At 36.6% G+C, this 17,264-nt stretch overlaps 1 protein-coding gene across 2 annotated transcripts in view; it reads left to right on the forward strand.

Annotated features, from left to right (window-relative positions):
- LOC106159237 (hexokinase-4) overlaps positions 1-17,264 on the forward strand; it is a 21,175-nt gene continuing 3,911 nt past the window's right edge. Inside the window, exons 1-11 of one of the 2 annotated variants that reach the window (XM_086999475.1) lie at positions 1-187; positions 4,974-5,136; positions 6,961-7,100; positions 11,596-11,811; positions 13,075-13,174; positions 13,839-13,918; positions 14,308-14,423; positions 14,743-14,898; positions 15,275-15,417; positions 15,718-15,854; positions 16,758-16,881. In XM_086999475.1, the coding sequence (XP_086855601.1) occupies positions 143-187; positions 4,974-5,136; positions 6,961-7,100; positions 11,596-11,811; positions 13,075-13,174; positions 13,839-13,918; positions 14,308-14,423; positions 14,743-14,898; positions 15,275-15,417; positions 15,718-15,854; positions 16,758-16,881 (1,420 nt within the window). In that variant the 5' untranslated portion in view covers positions 1-142. The remainder of the gene's footprint in view (positions 188-4,973; positions 5,137-6,960; positions 7,101-11,595; positions 11,812-13,074; positions 13,175-13,838; positions 13,919-14,307; positions 14,424-14,742; positions 14,899-15,274; positions 15,418-15,717; positions 15,855-16,757; positions 16,882-17,264) is intronic. The other variant, XM_013535453.3, reaches the window with a different exon arrangement.

A 17,264-nucleotide genomic window follows, 5' to 3' on the forward strand; every position in this document is an offset into this window, starting at 1 on the left:
ACGATGACGTTAATAGTCACGTGACCTACACACCTCCAGAGAGGCCGTATAAGACATCAGACGGTTCGATCAGTAATTATCAACATTAAGTCCAAAGATCACATAGGTTCCAAGCAGGCAGGTTTTCACAACATAGGTCCAAATGCATCCGACAATTCATGGAACTACCATGGACGATAAAGAACGAGTAAGTGTAAATTTTTATGTTATGATTTGGCAAATTTTAACCTCCATCTCTTTCGAAACCCATGAATATTTCAACAAATAAGGACGTCTCGTTTTCTTTTCGAATTCTATTAAATATGCGATATGACGCATCACATTACCTGTCGCCTGAACAGTAAGTCAGTGAGAACGTAAAAGAGTATTTTTCTGATGAAACATATGAGTTGGTTTTTCTAAATCTTGCGAAATTAAGCTGGTCAACTGAGTGCGTTTATCAGACGGCATTAAGCCAGGATGTACAGTGAAGTGGGCTGGGCAAATGTGACCGCCGTCTCATCCAATCACAGGTGTTAAAATGTTGACAAGCCCCCATTTTATGCACACATTGTTTAAACACTCATTATAAGATGTATTTTTGGGAAATTTTGAGTTTTTAAAGGGCCTGCATTTTGAGTCCTCGGTTTGACCTTGGTAACCTTGGGACTCTGCAGGCCACACATGGACCATTCTGCTGCCAAAAATCAAGATGTTTGGAACAATTATGAATTTTTTATACTGAATGCAAATGTAAACATATGAAATGTAATTTATAAAGTCATACAAACATATGTGTATGTTTTCGAGTGTAAAATGTCTAGCATACCTGGTATTATGTATGTTTGCACAAAAATCTATAACTTTTGATTGATTGTTTAATTGGTCATCAATCCTAATCATGATAGAAAATAGTGGTTTAAATCATCCTGACAACAATTTACAGGGTGAAATGACAGTAAGAACAATTGCTCCAAAAGACAGTGCAGTTCCCATGGCGATAGCCACATGCAAGCCTTTGAAAGAGAATACAAGCATTGTGTGCTGCCCCCTCCCTGTGCTGGTTAGATATGTTGTATAAGTCTCACAAAGTCAGGAAGGCCATTTATGTTACCATTGTCGAGTGTGCAGTAGACCATTTCGCATGATACATCTACTGTGCTATTGTCGTGCTAAAGTCATTTTGTCAAGGCGAGGTATGCAGACATAGGGCATTTTTGCATAAAACTCATCCAAGCAGAGAGTCAACAACTTGTTATCAACAACAAGTTACACTATTTATATATTATATGGTGGTTGTGACGAAAATAATTTAACAGAGTTTTGTTACAGCTGGGTATCAGATTTACACACTGAAGACCCTAGGGTGGGGGAAGGGGCATAAGGGGCAAACACGCAGAGTAAAACTTGGTTTAAAAAATTACTTGAAAAAATCTGGTTTTCTTTGTATAACTATTTCAATATTAAGCTGTTGATTAAAAAAAAAAAAAACTTCACCTCTTCATACAACTTAAAATTTGGATAAGCATGATTAAAAATCTCAAGGCTCTTGTTCGCATATAAAATTCTCCAAATGTTTAAGTTAATTATCAGTCTTAGGTGATAAAATATATTTCGCCTTTCAGAATTGGGTTTGAGTCTTTAAATCCCCCCCCCCTCTTTTTTTTTGGGGGGGGGGGGGAATTGTAGAGTGAAAAATTAGAAATATTCTATCTTGATGGAATACAAATCATTACTTATAAATGAATAAAGTGGTTTGATTTTAAGTCAGGGGGAGGAAATCATTTGGCTAAAAACTACATAACTGACTATCAATTACAAAACTTTTTCTATATTTTATTAACCCCTATCCCTTTGATAAATTTATTGAGAATGCATCAGTTTATTCCAATAAGTCATGTCATCTTTTAATGATTTTTTAATTACGCTTTAAGGGCACAATCATAGGAGTACAGTTATAAAGACCCTAAGTGTTGACATAGCAATTAAGATAGCATTTCTTTTAAGATTAATGAAAGCCAAACTTATCTAATGAACTTGGTTTAAGGCCATCGTCCCCTGTGTCAGCATGTCTGAAAGTGAGAACAGTTTACAGACTGTAGTCTGCAGGTTCTAGAGTACAGGGACCCAAGATCAAGGTCACGGTATCATATCTTTGTGATTCCGTTCACATCCCGTAGGCATGATGACCACATGCACCCTCTATGGGATTTGTATAGATTACAGATATGATATTTTTGTCGGGGAGTGTCAATATTTAAGACGTTTTACTGATTTTATATTTTCATACTTGAGCTGAGTTGTTGCATTGGTTTTGACGTGCAGTTGCATGGTTTCTGATGCCTTAAAACATTCGAGTTTCCAAGTCAACTAACTGTAGGCTGAATCACATTCAATCATAGTTATTATTCTAGAAGAGTAGATTTACTAGAACAGCGAGTCCAACAAGTTTTGGAACTTTCTTGAAAGTTGAGATTACTTTGCAGTTTGGCTTAAAAGTCTGTCTTTTTTCTCCAAAATATTATATATGTTGATATTTACATTGCACACCACTATATGCACACACATGTGTCCTTTCATTTATGCACACCTGTGCTGGTGCTGGTGGTGGTGGTGGGGAGGGTCCTCTAGATTTTGGACTTCAGGTCATTTTTCACACAGACTTGTACAAGTAGTAAGCTGTTACTGAATTAGTGAAGTTAAAAATATTTGCCTCTTTCTTCCACTTCCTGATAGTGAAACAGCAAGTGTCCAAAATTTGGATACAGAGACTTTCCCGGAATCCAAAATTTAATCTTTTTTAGTGTAGAACCAGGATATTGTTTGTGTCTCGGGTCTGTTTTTTTCCACCTACACCATGCTATAAGACATCAGTCACTGGGGCTTGGCTAGCCTTCCCTGCTCTAGAAAACAACAAGAACAAACATGTAGTAAACACAGAAGTGTGTGCAAATCTAGTGCTGGGTGCATTCATGGAAGCCAATAAGATGACAATTCTTTTTTACAAATTAAGTAGATTTCATTAATTTGCTTACAGGACAAGCAGTAATTTACTAGTACTTTGAGCTTAAGTCAAGACAAGCTAACATCAGTGCATTTTGACCCATTCACATTTAGCAATAGCCACAGCTTTAATGACCTCAGGCTCCCTATATCATGAACTATCTAGGTAACTGGTCTGATTTAGAGGGTAACCTGTTGTCCGTTATTCACCTCCTATATAACAGAAGTCTAGTTTCAGTCCCGTTCAGTTAACTTACCATATATCAGTAAATACAGGTAGTATTAAATTCCGTTCTGTATTTCTATTCAATTGGGGTCATAAAAACATTCAGACACATTCAGTCGTCATACCCCATTAATATTTGAAATTTTAGTGTCATATGAAACAGGAATGTCTCAATATATATTTAGTAGCTATATGTGTGTATACATACAGTATCACATAACAGAATAATGCCCCTTCCCTTAGACTAAGGCTAGCATAGTTTACTATTAAGTGCTGACCTTTTATGCTTAGAAACTGCATGCATACTGTATGTTATTTGTATTTTTCTTAAGTCAGGTGTTTTAAAATTAAAAGACCCCAAAACAAAATCAACTGTTTATTTATTTCCTACACTTCTCAAACTTTTCATAGTAAACAATTCATCAGTGAGTATCTGTGTGGTTTACTGACGCTGTGCCAGCCAGACTGACGCACATGTGTTTTATCCAGTGAATAACCTTGAGATCTCAGCAGTGTGTACATGGAAAATTCCTACAAGTAGTCGGGTCACCTTTGCTGATGTAAATATAAACATTCCTCAGGTCTTGTTTTATTAGTACCACAATCGCTGTTATAGCTTTGTGGATAATTATTATTTTTTTGCAGAAATAGATCGTAGGAGTAGGACACTTAGACATATGTATAGAAATGCAGAAGTGATATTTTATATTTTTTTGGAACTTTAAACTTTTTTGTATCCTGCACTTTGCAAAACAATATAAGTCTTCTAGGAGTGTTTTTGAAAAACAAATTTGTTTGTGAAATAAAAAACAATTTTACAGTAATTATGTCATATTCAATTGGGGTCATAAAAACATTCAGTCACATTCAGTCATCGTAAAAACAAAATAAATTTATTATATTCACCCTGACCTAGAAATGATCCCCTCGATTGCTGTTTTGATAAAGAAAAAGTTTTTTATAAACAAATTGTGCATTTTTTTTCAGTCATCAACATTTCAGTACTAATTGATAGTATTTTGAAAACTCTACCTTGTGGAAATAATTATGGCATGAAGGTGTATAGTTGAACTGCAGGTTTGCGTGCCTTGTGTGCTGTACTTGTTTACAAAATCATAGCCAACAATGATCAACATCACCAATGGAGTGCCTCCATTTTGCTTACGAAATCTGTGTCCTTCATAATCAGTGTACAGTGTAGTAATGAATGACATAAGCAGTTGCTGTACCTGAGCCAGTATAATTGGAATAAAACCCTAGTGTTGTGTAATAGTAATACTTTGCAAGTTATGAAACTTGTTGATTTTGACCACCTAATGTGAATAATCTGACCAGTAACTCACTGTTATTTTCCAGTGTTCTGTTGGTGTAGCTATAAAAGATTATTGAAGTATAAAGTTATTGAAGTATAAAGATCCTTTCAATCCACATGCTTACTGAACTTGTGCTGACTTTTGCCATGAAATCACATACGTAAATAATTAGAAAAAAAAAGAAGTGAAGAGAAGATATGCAGTATATGCTAAAATGACTGAGGTGAAACAGGTACAAAGTGTGGTATTTAATTGATGGCTAAATACACTATAAAAAGATTACATAGTATTTGATTGTTTCACTGCTATCTAGGGACTGGGTATTATGATTGTGCAAAATTTACTATTGCAAGTGGATTTGAATGAATGGGTGATGTGTAAAGTTAACAAAGTTATGATAAAATCAATAAAAAAGAAAAATATTCTTGTTTAAATGTGTAGCTTACTTGCAGGTTGAAAGAATAGTGGAAGAGCTAAAGCTCTCTGACGTGCAGCTACGGAAGGTGATGCAGCTCTTGGATGATGAGATGAACAAGGGTCTGTGTAAAGGAACAAATCCAAACGCAGCTATCAAGATGTTCCCAACATACGTCAGATCTATACCTGATGGCACAGGTAAGATAAACACTGTGATATCTGTGACACGGGGTTCAGATATGAGTGTCATTAATAGATTTACACATGTGCATGCATATAGCCACATGCACACCTACATGCATGCACATCCACGCATGCACACCTACACCACTCAGATGCATGCAAACAGATGTTGATGTTTATTGTCCTGACACCATTGATAAATATAAAGTTACATCACAGTCAGTTTTGCCTCAGTACTGTCCGTTTTATGTCACTATTGTCAGCACCACTGTTCCCATCTTGTCAGCACTGTCAGTTTTATATTGTCAACACCACACTCCCAGCCAGTTTTCAGTTTTATGCCTGTTTTGCCAACACCACTATCCCAAGTCAACACTGTCAGTTATTATCACTATTGTCAGCACCTCTGTCCCAGTCAACTGTCAGTTTTATAGCACTGTTCAGTGTTGACAACACTGTCAGTTAATATCACTATTGTCAGCACCACTGTCCCAGTCAACTATCAGTTTTATATCACAATTGTCAGCACCACTGTCCCAGTCAATACTGTCAGTTATTATCACTATTGTCAGCACCACTGTCCCAGTCAACTGTCAGTTTTATATCACTATTGTCAGCACCACTGTCCCAGTCAACTGTCAGTTTTATATCACTATTGTCAGCACCACTGTCCCAGTCAACTGTCAGTTTTATATCACTATTGTCAGCATCACTGTCCCAGTCAACACTCAGTTTGATATCACCATCACCTATGTAGTAAGTATGCTCTGCAGTAGCAGTCATTCACGTTCTGATCATGATCAGTATCTGTGGAAAGGTGACCTCAATGAGGTACAGGCCAGATAGGCAGATGTTATCTTCAGAGTACTATCTGTCTGAAATACAACTGCAAGACCATCAACTGGCTTGGAGTTATGATGGGGAAATTATGTCTGGCTGGAATTTTACAGGCTGAAATTTGGGATTCTCAAGTCATATTTAATTATTATGGACCCATGATACTAAGTGGCAATGTGTTGTCTGAATGTTTGTTTTATGTTCTACTCATCATAAAATCTACCTTTATCTGTAAATACCAAAGCTCCTTGGCTTACATTTAGGGACCATTCCCAGACCCTGTCGTACCAACTGTGGATCAATCTATCTCCAAGGGGATTCTTGCTAAATTGCAATCAATGTAAGCAGCGTAGATGTCTGTCACGCCTACTGAAGCTGCTAGGGGGTAATTAATTATTGTGTAGCTGCTTCAGTAGGCGTGCAAGACATCTAAGCCGCTTAAGCTGAAAGCAATTTAGCGAGAAATCCCTTGGAGATGGATCGATCCAGTTTTATTGATCTAGGTATGGGAACCCCGTTTTAAAGAAATAGATGAGAAGTATTAAAACTCTGGATATGCCTTGCAGAATTTAATTTCACCTGTGCAGAGATTCCATATCAATTCAATGACTGTGTGTAACAGAATTTAACTCTCTACCAAAGGCTAGCTGGGTGATGACATCATTTTTTGTGCAAAAATTCACAGTGCGTGACTAGCCAGAGAAATATCTGTTAATATCTAGTGATAAAAATTCACTCTCTGACCCTGGTAGAGGGTGAGAGAATTTGCCTTGCAGCTGGCAACAGGTAACCAGTTCAAGCAAAAATGAAAAGTGTTAGCCAATGGACAATGCATTCATTTATTCATTGTGAATAGGTAGGTTTAATATTTATTTTGTCAGGTGTTTTCATTGACTTACCTGTATGGTACCAAAACAGTCATATTTTTGTACAAGGAATCCAAGGTATTAAAAAAAAAGTGATGTAGAGAATTTAATGTTGACTGTGTTGTTTCTTTTCCAGAGGAAGGGAACTACTTGGCCCTGGATCTTGGGGGCACCAACTTCAGAGTGTTGCTGATCAGGCTGAATGGTTCCGAGGTGTCTATGAGGAGTAAAATCTTCTTGGTTCCAAACTTCATCATGACAGGAACAGCGGAAGAGGTGGGTTTCTGAGGGGGCTGGGATAAGGATGGAACAGATGGTTGTCTTTTAGGGACCATTCCCAGAGCCTATTGTACTAACTGTGGATCGATCTATCTCCGAGGGATTAGCGCTTAATTGCAATCAACTTGAGCTTAGTTGTCTGCCACGCCTACTGAAGCCACTAAGGGGTAATTAGCAGCTTCAGTAGATGTGTCAGACATCTTAGCCGTTTAAACTGAATGCAATTTAGCGAGAAACCCCTCGGAGATGGATCGATCCTGTTAGATCGATCTAGGCATGGGAACCCAGTCCTAGAACTTGGGGTGTTGTTTATTCCCTTCCCCTGAACCCCCCCCACCATCACCCCCAACCCCCATCTAGAGGTGAGCATCTCTGATTATGTTAAATTAAAACCTTTTTCTCAAGATATTTACAATATTGTATTACCAAAGAAAGTGAAAACCATTATGCATAATTATTTTCACCACACTCTCATTTTATTTTTGGCACACAGAGGTGAGTTCCCCCTCGATTAAGGTGTTTTCCAAGTACTTTCAAATAATGCTTACGTAGTATCAGGTGGAATTAAAATTGAGTGCTGTGGAGATGTTTACAAGAATATTTGGGGAAATCATTGGCAAGTTTTCAAAAATAGAATTTTGGTGGTTTAGGTGAAAGAAATAATTGAAATGTAGTAAACTCAAATTATTGCAGGTGTATGCATTCGTCTCAGGTACATGTTTTTTTTTTTTTTTTACTGTTCTGGCTTAAATTGTTAAGATTATAGGCAAAATATTGTGAGCCTTTTGGGCCAGTGAAGTTCAGACCTTTTGACTCGCATTAAAAAGTTTAACTATTACTGTTTAAAGAAAAAATAATAATAATCAGACCTGAAAAGCTCTAATGAGCTACATGATCCCATATTTGATATATATATTTTTATGACTGTACACACATAATTGAATACCTGTATAGCAGATCGAAGGCTATGCACATATATATATATATACAATCCACTTTTTGTGTGTGTCTGGGTTGACTTGGCAGCCAAGACACATGATAAGATCAGGATATTTAGCCTGAAGTCTAGACACCACAGACAGTTGCCATTTGTTTCTTAAATCTCTGTTTAACATGGAGAACCTGATGGGTTAATATTGCATCAGCCCCCTTGCAGGTGTCCTGAATGACCTTAATTTGCATGTGGTTTCAACATTCCACGCTTGGTTATTGTGAAATGTGGTGTCAAAAGCACGTTTAGTACAGGGGCTTTGTATATATTATGACTGGATATTTTGCATGTTGTCTTTTATATGACCTTGTCGAATATTTGCAGTGAGCATGCAGGCATAATAATGTAATATGAAAACAACAGATCAATATGATATTGGACTTTGACCTTGTTAATGTTTGGCCAGTGCAGTATTTGGACAGATTGAGCTAAGTGGAATGTTTGGATGTGTTTGTTAGATGCTGTTACTAGAGGGGTGTGTCAGAATCCTGGCCTCTGATTGGCTGAAAGGCATTCCTTCAGTGTGTTCAATACATGCTGGTGTGCACATGTGGTGTTGAGTCTAGGTCAGGTATTGTGTCACTCTGTTTCCTGTCTGCGACCCATCACATTTATTATCACAGCTCATCCAAATGAAACATGAAGAAGGTCATGTGAATGTTTTTTTTTGGCCATTTTACCCCCAAAATAAGACTATTGATGATAGGATTTATTGCTGTCCATTTTGTGGTATATTCAGCTGCACAGGTTAATGTTGCTGTCTTCCCACGCTGTAATGAATAACCATGCTGCTGCAGATAAAACCATAGCGCTGTGGATCGATTACTTTTCTGTCTTGGCAAGATGCCATCTGGAGAGGATGGCATTGGTTATTTAGTGTGTCTGCTATCAATAATCCTCCAGATTTTCACTATACCTATAATACAGAAAGTCCAAGAATAAAATAAATACATGTTGTAATAAGTGGAAAAAATTCTTAACATGTTAACTTTGTTTAATAATCTTTTGATGAATTGACGAAGGTATGAATATTGTGACCTTTGTGAGAGAGAATATATAAAGATGGTGATCATTCATTCCAAAGCTGCTGCGGACATATCTCATTCTAACCTTTCTAAACTTGGCTCGAATTCAATACATGGCAGACGTTCAAAACCACAGGAACAGAATTGACCAATCAGCAGTGAGCTGAGGTGCCAAGCCCCTGACACACCTTTCATAGAAATTTATGGTGAAAATGTACTTGGAACTTATGCAACTGCTGTCTGATTCATCAAATATTTTAGGCAATAATGGGTAATCATTGTGGCTTTTAAAAGAATTGCTTTTTGTCTTGTGAGGGGAATTTTGATGTCTGTTTTGCTTACGGAGAGACTGGTCAAGGTTAGAGCTGTTACAAGGTCAACAATGTTGAGAAAAATGTACCTAGGGCTAATGAGGACATCGTTTGGCTGTGTTCTGAATATACTCCATGTTATCCAGTTTGGCTATTACATATTTAACTTATCCTGATGCCATTGCTGACATATACTGCATATTTTGCATCCTAATGTTACACATTTTTCTGTATGTCTTATTAATAAAATTTAATTAACCCACTTACCCAGGCTTGATACAGGGGTTTGAATTATTTATAAATCAGAATTATCACAAAATACAAATGTTAACTGCATAGACGTTTAATCATATGCAATCATTTCTGAACAAGAGCAGATGCATTTTATAGGAAGATTTCCCACTAGAAGATGATGCATATCTTTGTCTTTTTGTGAATAGTGCATTTTCTGTTATTGAAAATTGAACTGCTTTTGATGTGCTATTGTGTTAGGTGTGACTTTAAATGTGTTGGGTGTGAATGGAGCATGTTGAATAACATTAACTACTGTCGGACTGTCTGGGACAGGTCAAAGTTCAGTTTGAACATTTTTTGAGCCAATTTTGCCATTTTGGACAAACATACATTCTTGATTACACATTAGTTTACTGAGTTCACTGACAGGTATGAATGAAAAAAAATATTGGTTTTGTTGGACAGGTTGGATTCAAATTTGGACAGGTCAAATTTATGGTCATAAAAGTTAATGTTGATCCATGGAAAGGAAAAGTTTACTTGTGGACCATATTGGAATGTAGTCGCATGTACAGTTTCCACAAAAACATTAAAACCATATTTAATTTTACACTGATGAAATCAAGATATTTGCTGAACTGTTACTATGATATCACACACAAAAATATATATTAACCATATCAGTTGATAAACTATATCAGATGATGACAGCAACAATATCAAGTATATAAAATATGGATGTGTTATATATTGAACAGGGTTGTTTGCAGAGCTAAAGGTACGAGTGGGTGTTGCTGTATTGAGATTAGAAGTCATCAGGAATTGATGATTCAACTAGAAAACCACAACCACACTTTATTACTGGGACACAGGTCTTTCAGCGTACATGAATGTCCTTTACAAGATTTTAAGAAACATTCTTAAAACGAAACAGGATACTAGTATATATATATTTCTTTGAAAGAAAGATGCTATCTATCTATCTATCTTTCCATTTTGACAAAAAGATGGTATCTGTATCCCTCCATTTATCAATATATTCATATGCATATATGATGAGAAAATAAATCTTGTTTTAATGTAAAATGGCCTCTTAAATTTTTTTAAAACCATGTCTTCGCTCTTTTGGTAGTTTACAGGATAATTATAAACAAATTGTCTGTCTGGGAAGTTAAGAGGTTAAGTGAGATGTCTCTGACTGGTGACATTGCCTCACAATGTTAGTCTTGCACAATGTTAGTCTTGCCGCACCTTGTTTCATTAGTTTGGTATTTTTAGCACTTAAACAGCAGCGTTAGTGGTGGAATATGGCCATTCAGCATACCACAACAGATGGATGAAGTGCCTTGAGTCTCAGATTCTATTTGTAAATGTCCACTTCATATTAAAATGTTTTAAATGATTCTATCCCAGTTTACTGCATGGTGATCACCATCAATTTTATTTGTTACAATGAATATGCAGTTAGAAATGATTGCGCCCTTATTTGCAGTAATCCTAATCAGAAACCATAGCAAATATAACCAAATGTACTGGGAGGCACTGGATGCCATGTAGGTTTTCTGTAGAAGTCATAGACAAAAAGACTAGGATGGTCATGGCTTAGGGTCACAGTATTTACTAGTATGATGAAGAATTATATTATAAGTGTGTCCTGCTTAAGATTACAATTATCAATAAGACACAATTGTCAAGATACTAGGATAGGCTGCAAGAAATCAGTGGATCAAATATGGTGTGCACTTGACAATGGATTCCAGCCTTCAAAGCACGCTGTCCCAGCAGGGGCAGATCAATAAAATCTCAGCACACTTTCAAGTGGGTAGCGCCATATTTGATCTGCAGACTAGTTAGTTCACGGAACAACAAGTTCTGAATACACCCATTATTACATTTTTACATAGTTACATTTTGGTTTCATATAATTCCAGCTCTTTGACCACATAGCAGAGTGTATCTCCAAGTTCATGCATGAAGAGGGTATAGCTGACCAGAAGCTGCCCCTGGGGTTCACATTTTCATTCCCGTGTAAACAGGAGGGTCTGGCCAGGGCCCGTCTGTCACAGTGGACGAAGGGGTTCAAGGTCAGCGGAGTGGAGGGAGAAGACATCGTGAGACTGCTACACGAGGCTATTGAGAGGAGGGATGTAAGTAATACTAAACTGGTTTATTAATTAATTAATTAATTAATTTATAAGCTGTCTCATAGAGGTGAAAAATAAGATTTAAACATACATTACACATAAAACTGTTATAAAATCATTTAAAACATGACTAAAGTGCAATGCAGTGATTTTTAAAAAAATGTTTGTGATAAAAGTTACACGCGAACACACTTAGTTGACATGCCGTGAGAATATTTGGCACTGTTAACTAAAAGTGAGTCTTCCTGTCCCAATGTTGATTGGCAAAGTTGCAGACACACCTGGTCATTTCAAACCCATCAGTGTGGCCAGTGAAGAGAGAGATGGATATCTCCCATATTAAACAGCTTTTTGCATACCTTGCAGTAACACATCTGACATTGACATACTATGGATGTGGACAGTAACATTTTTTTTCTCATGTCATGTTGACATTACCAAGTAGTTTGGGCTATATAACCAAAAAGAAGTCTTTTTGTGAGTGTTTTTTATCTGTGCCAGCATCAACTTTTGATAAATTTTTGAATGCCTGTTGCAGATGTATGGATGAAGGCTATTTGAATGCATCTTTTGTATTAAAATGTTTCGATTTGGAAATGGTCCAAGTAACTCCAATATTGACAATAGCATTTCGTTTTTGTAAGAAAAGAAAACAACAAACATTCCAGTCAGCTTGATGCTGATACTTTTAAATTCTTATACATTGGAATGTTAGGGACTTTTTACATTGAATTTTGTCAACCAAGGTAATGTGCACTTACTCCATGGGGACTTTTGCTGAATGCAATCAGATTAACAGAGTAACGTGCCTCCTCTTGTTTCAAACATACCAGCTTTTCTATGTGTAACTCTACTAGTGCCACGAGGGGGCGTGTTGGTCTGCATTTGGCCAGAATCCCTGTGGAGTTAGTGATATTAGCTTGGTCAACAAAATTCATTGCAAACAGTTTCATAGTTTCTGCCACTCCAGGGCTGCCATTTAATAACATTGACATTTCTATTTTAAAAGAAAAAAAAAATGATTATGAACATTGGAGTTATATGTCTCAGTGACTCAATCTTGAAAGTAACAGATTATTAACAGATTATTTCAATCCAAGTTTTTTATCGCAAAAAAATTTGATAAAAATAATAATAAACATGATTTTTTAAAACAAAGTTTAGACCAGTCACAATGGTAGCAGGAAGAAGGGGGGAGGGCGTTCACAAAAAAATGACCCCCCTGCCTGTTGTTACATGTTCACAGTGCTAGTGTTATATTTACAGGACATTGATGTGGAGTGTGTAGCGGTGATAAATGACACAGTAGGAGCACAGATATCTTGTGCACACGAAGACAGAAACTGCCAGATTGGACTTATTTTAGGTGAGAGAGAGAGAGAGAGAGAGAGAGAGAGAGAGAGACTGGGACGGGTGCCATATTGGATCACCTTGAGGTGTCTGGCATAAGGTCTTGCAACCTGAAGAGAGAAAGAGGGAGAGAGAGAGAGAAAGAGAGAGACTGGGACAGTTGCCATAGTTAGGCACCTTGAGACGTCTGGCATAAAGTCTTAGAACAACCTTGATCAAACTGAATTCCAGACAGCATGGTGAACATGTGTGTAAGCATACAACAGACTCATAATTTGCCAGTCAAAATACCAGCACATACATCAGTGCTATGCATGCAAAGAGCCCTCAGGTTAATTTTTTATAACCACAGGTTTTATTCAAATTTGCATTAAAATGATATATTGTATTTCCAAAGTGCTTAAATGAAACCTGTAATGTGTATTAAGTTTTTATTATCCACTCTTTTTGATTTTTTCCTGCTCTTTAGTTAAAAAGATTTTTCTCCAAAATCTGAAAATTTATAGTTTCCTGTTAATGTGGGTCATATTAAAGGAAGCAGGAAATGAATTGTGAGAGATATGATGAAATGCTGTGGTGTCTTGAGTGTAGTATAAACATTTCATTGCACATAATATTGTGAGAAAAAAGCATAGAATTTTTTATCAGTCCCATTAATGATTGCTTTGACATGGTTTTAGGCACTGGTAGCAATGCTTGCTACATGGAACAGTTAGACAAAGTGGAGACATGGGATGGTGATGAGAGAGCACCCAGACAGGTAAGAGACACATTTAGACTGTCACACCCAGCACAATGTTGTCACACCTAACACAATCCATGCAGACTATACTAGAGTGTCCTGTGTTTAGAAAGCAGATCTAGGACAAACATGATTTTGTTTCAATCTAAAATGGAATTTTAAAAAATCTTGAGAGTCCATTGGTTACAGTTGTAAGGTCACTGAGCTATTTCTTTCTACTTTTTTAATACAATTCAAAAGCATGTCAGAAGAGAGAATTACTTTATATGTCACAATTACTTTATATGTGTTCTCAACCTGTAATATGTCATTTGGTTAAATTAGAAAAAAGGGGGGTTAAAATGGTTATCATGTCTATAATGATACTGATGCTTGTTGCAACAATATAATTTTTGCTCCAATTTCAGGTTATAATCAACACAGAGTGGGGAGCATTTGGGGACAATGGTGTTCTGGATTTTATAAGAACACAATATGATCAGGAATTAGATGCAAAATTCTCAGTCAACCCAGGAAAACAGCTGTAAGTTTTAGTGCTATTTTTGTGTTCTGTTTCAATTACTTGGCTGCTTTCTATTGACAGACATGTGCGAGTAGAGACAGAATAAAGCTGCCCTTCAAGTTCATTTTTGTTCAGACATGAATGTTTCTGATTTATATCAGAAATTTGATTCTTCTTGGCATTTTTTTTCTGCTTTAGAAACCCCTGTTCATTGTTCAACCTTTTTCTTACTACCCCAAATCACCCTTCTCCCTCCAAAAATGTAAAAAACAAAGAAATCGGTGTATGTAAGTGAAATGTGTACTGCACAGTCCTAATCCTCCTCTATGTAACAATCCAGGTATGAGAAGATGATGTCGGGTATGTACCTGGGAGAGCTAGCGCGCCTCTACCTGGAGCGTTTGGTCAACGAGGGACTGCTCTTCGAGGGACAGAGCTCCGATCTCCTATCAACTCCAGGGCGCTTTTATACAAAGTACATCTCAGAAATTGAAAGGTAAGTTTCCATATGAAATATTGGGCTCAGAGAATATTTTGTCACTGACTCTCCATGGCTCTGTTTTAGTATATCACAATAATAACATAATTATGCCCTTATTTCCCGTGACAAAGGTAATGATTTTTAAACTGCCAAGCATGACCTTGGGATTGATAGCTGTTATATAAAAACAAAATTATGGCATTTATCAATGACAGGAAAGATGATTTTCAAAATCTGTACTAGTACATCCTTGGGATTGAATTACTGTTATATAAAAACAAAATTATGGCATTTATCAGTGACAGGAGAGATGATTTTCAAAATATGTACTAGCACGTCCTTGGGATTGAGAATTATAATTACATAATAACAAAATTATGGCATTTTTCAGTGACAAGAGGGATGATTTTAAAAATACCAAGTCTGTACTAGAGTATGACCTTGGGATTGAGAATTACAGCAATGCAGACTGCCACTATGTGCAATATGTTTGTTCTTTAGTATCCAGCCGAGCAGCCCATTTAGCTTCATGTGGTATGTAGATAGATATCATTATATAATGTCTCTAAATCATTTACAGTGTGCTGTGTGATATTTTCTGTAATGTGGAACAGCACATTGTTATCATATATATTTATAAAGCAATTACATTTTGTTGTCATGTAGATGGCATTGATATTGATCATTGTGTCAGTAAATGAATAAGTAAATAAGTGAAACAGTGTTAGTATTGTAATGAGTTTCGTAGTATGCAAGTAGTATAGGGGCATTGCAGTTATATTATATAGCACTTTCCAAAGGTTTTCCACTCCTGAATGTGTCTTTGTATTACAGGCTGTGCAGTACTACTGAACAGAGTAGCCCGGCCCAGCGTCACAATAGCGGTGGACGGCTCTCTATACAGATTCCATCCCAAGTTTGGTGATATCATGGAGCAAAAGGTCTCACAGTTGGTCAACAAAGGGTTAAAAGTAAGTGTCTTTGGGTTGATAGAGCTGTAATATTTTGATGTGGAGCTGACAAGATGATAAGCGACATAGAGCAATGTAAAAAGACGTATGAATATTATAAATGGTGGAAGACATATGAATATTATAAATGGTGGGAGTTTGTTAGAAGAAATAGTTTTGGTAATAATTCTGAAAAATTAGAGTTAGTTATTTTATAAAAACCAAAAACTGTAAATAGGGAAATTCTTATGATGCATAGACACATGAAAGTTTAACTATACAGTCACAGCGCTTATGCTATATTGTGCTTATATGTTAGAGAAACTTTCTCTTTCTCAGATTTGATTTTGTTCAGCCTCTGCTAGTCTTATCTGCTTTTGCTTTAAGTATGAGACATTTTGAGTTTGCAGTGATTTAGTTTGATCTAAGAAATTATGTAACGATTTTTGCTTTTTAGCTATCGTGGTCTCACCTCACACAATGTTGTATACCTCTGACCTTTTACATTTTTTTGTCCGTATATAACACCACTGCTGCCTTTCATACACAGTGCAGTAACACACTTTGGCCCAGTAATTTATTTACAGAAAACGGAGCCAAATTTTCAAAACTTTTACACGTGCAGTACAATCCCACATGTGGTTGAATGACCAACTTCAAGGTAGATTAGGAAAAAGTCAATGCACCTGATCTAGAATACTTGTAAATGACTGTAGGTTCTTTTGAATGTAATTCAAAAGTAGATAAAATAAAACAAGTGAAAACAAATTATGGCTGACATATCCAGTGAATTTTCAGGCCCATTTCCACAAGAAAAACATGGCTGACATATTTTCAAACTGCCAAATATGAGAACCAATCAAATCAGACCAACACCACAAACTCTGCCCCTTGCAGGTCTAATGCTGTGCCTTGGCATTTCAGTTCAAGGTGCTTTTGGCCAATGATGGCAGCGGGAAGGGTGCTGCTCTGGTCGCTGCTGTGGCAAAACGACTAAGAATGAGTAAACTTAGGAAAGACATTGTCAAAGGCATAATTGATTGTGAAGGTTGTTATTAGAGAGATGATATCTTAGACCATGGTCACAGTGGTGATAGAAGTACACCTAACCTGAAGGTTATTGTAATAATGTTGTCCTTATTAGAACTATGGCAATGTAGCTCTCTACAGTGGTGGGGGCTATCCATATCACTGACAGCACTGTATGGTTTAAACTTAACATATTGTTTATATATTGTCTGTCTTGTCTTGGTGAAAACAAGCACTCCTTTCTGTATCACAGTACCAGTACTTACTTCACTGAACAGTGTATTGTAGACTAATGTGATATACACCCTGCCCTAAAATATGAGCCTAATGAAAAGAAAATAACAAAAAAGAAAGAAAGAATGATGTAATCAAACTCATTAACTATTACTTATCTAAAGCTCT

Source organism: Lingula anatina, chromosome 1 (assembly GCF_051362555.1).
Source record: "Lingula anatina isolate TDL-2025a chromosome 1, LinAna3.0, whole genome shotgun sequence".
NCBI lineage: Eukaryota > Metazoa > Brachiopoda > Lingulata > Lingulida > Lingulidae > Lingula > Lingula anatina.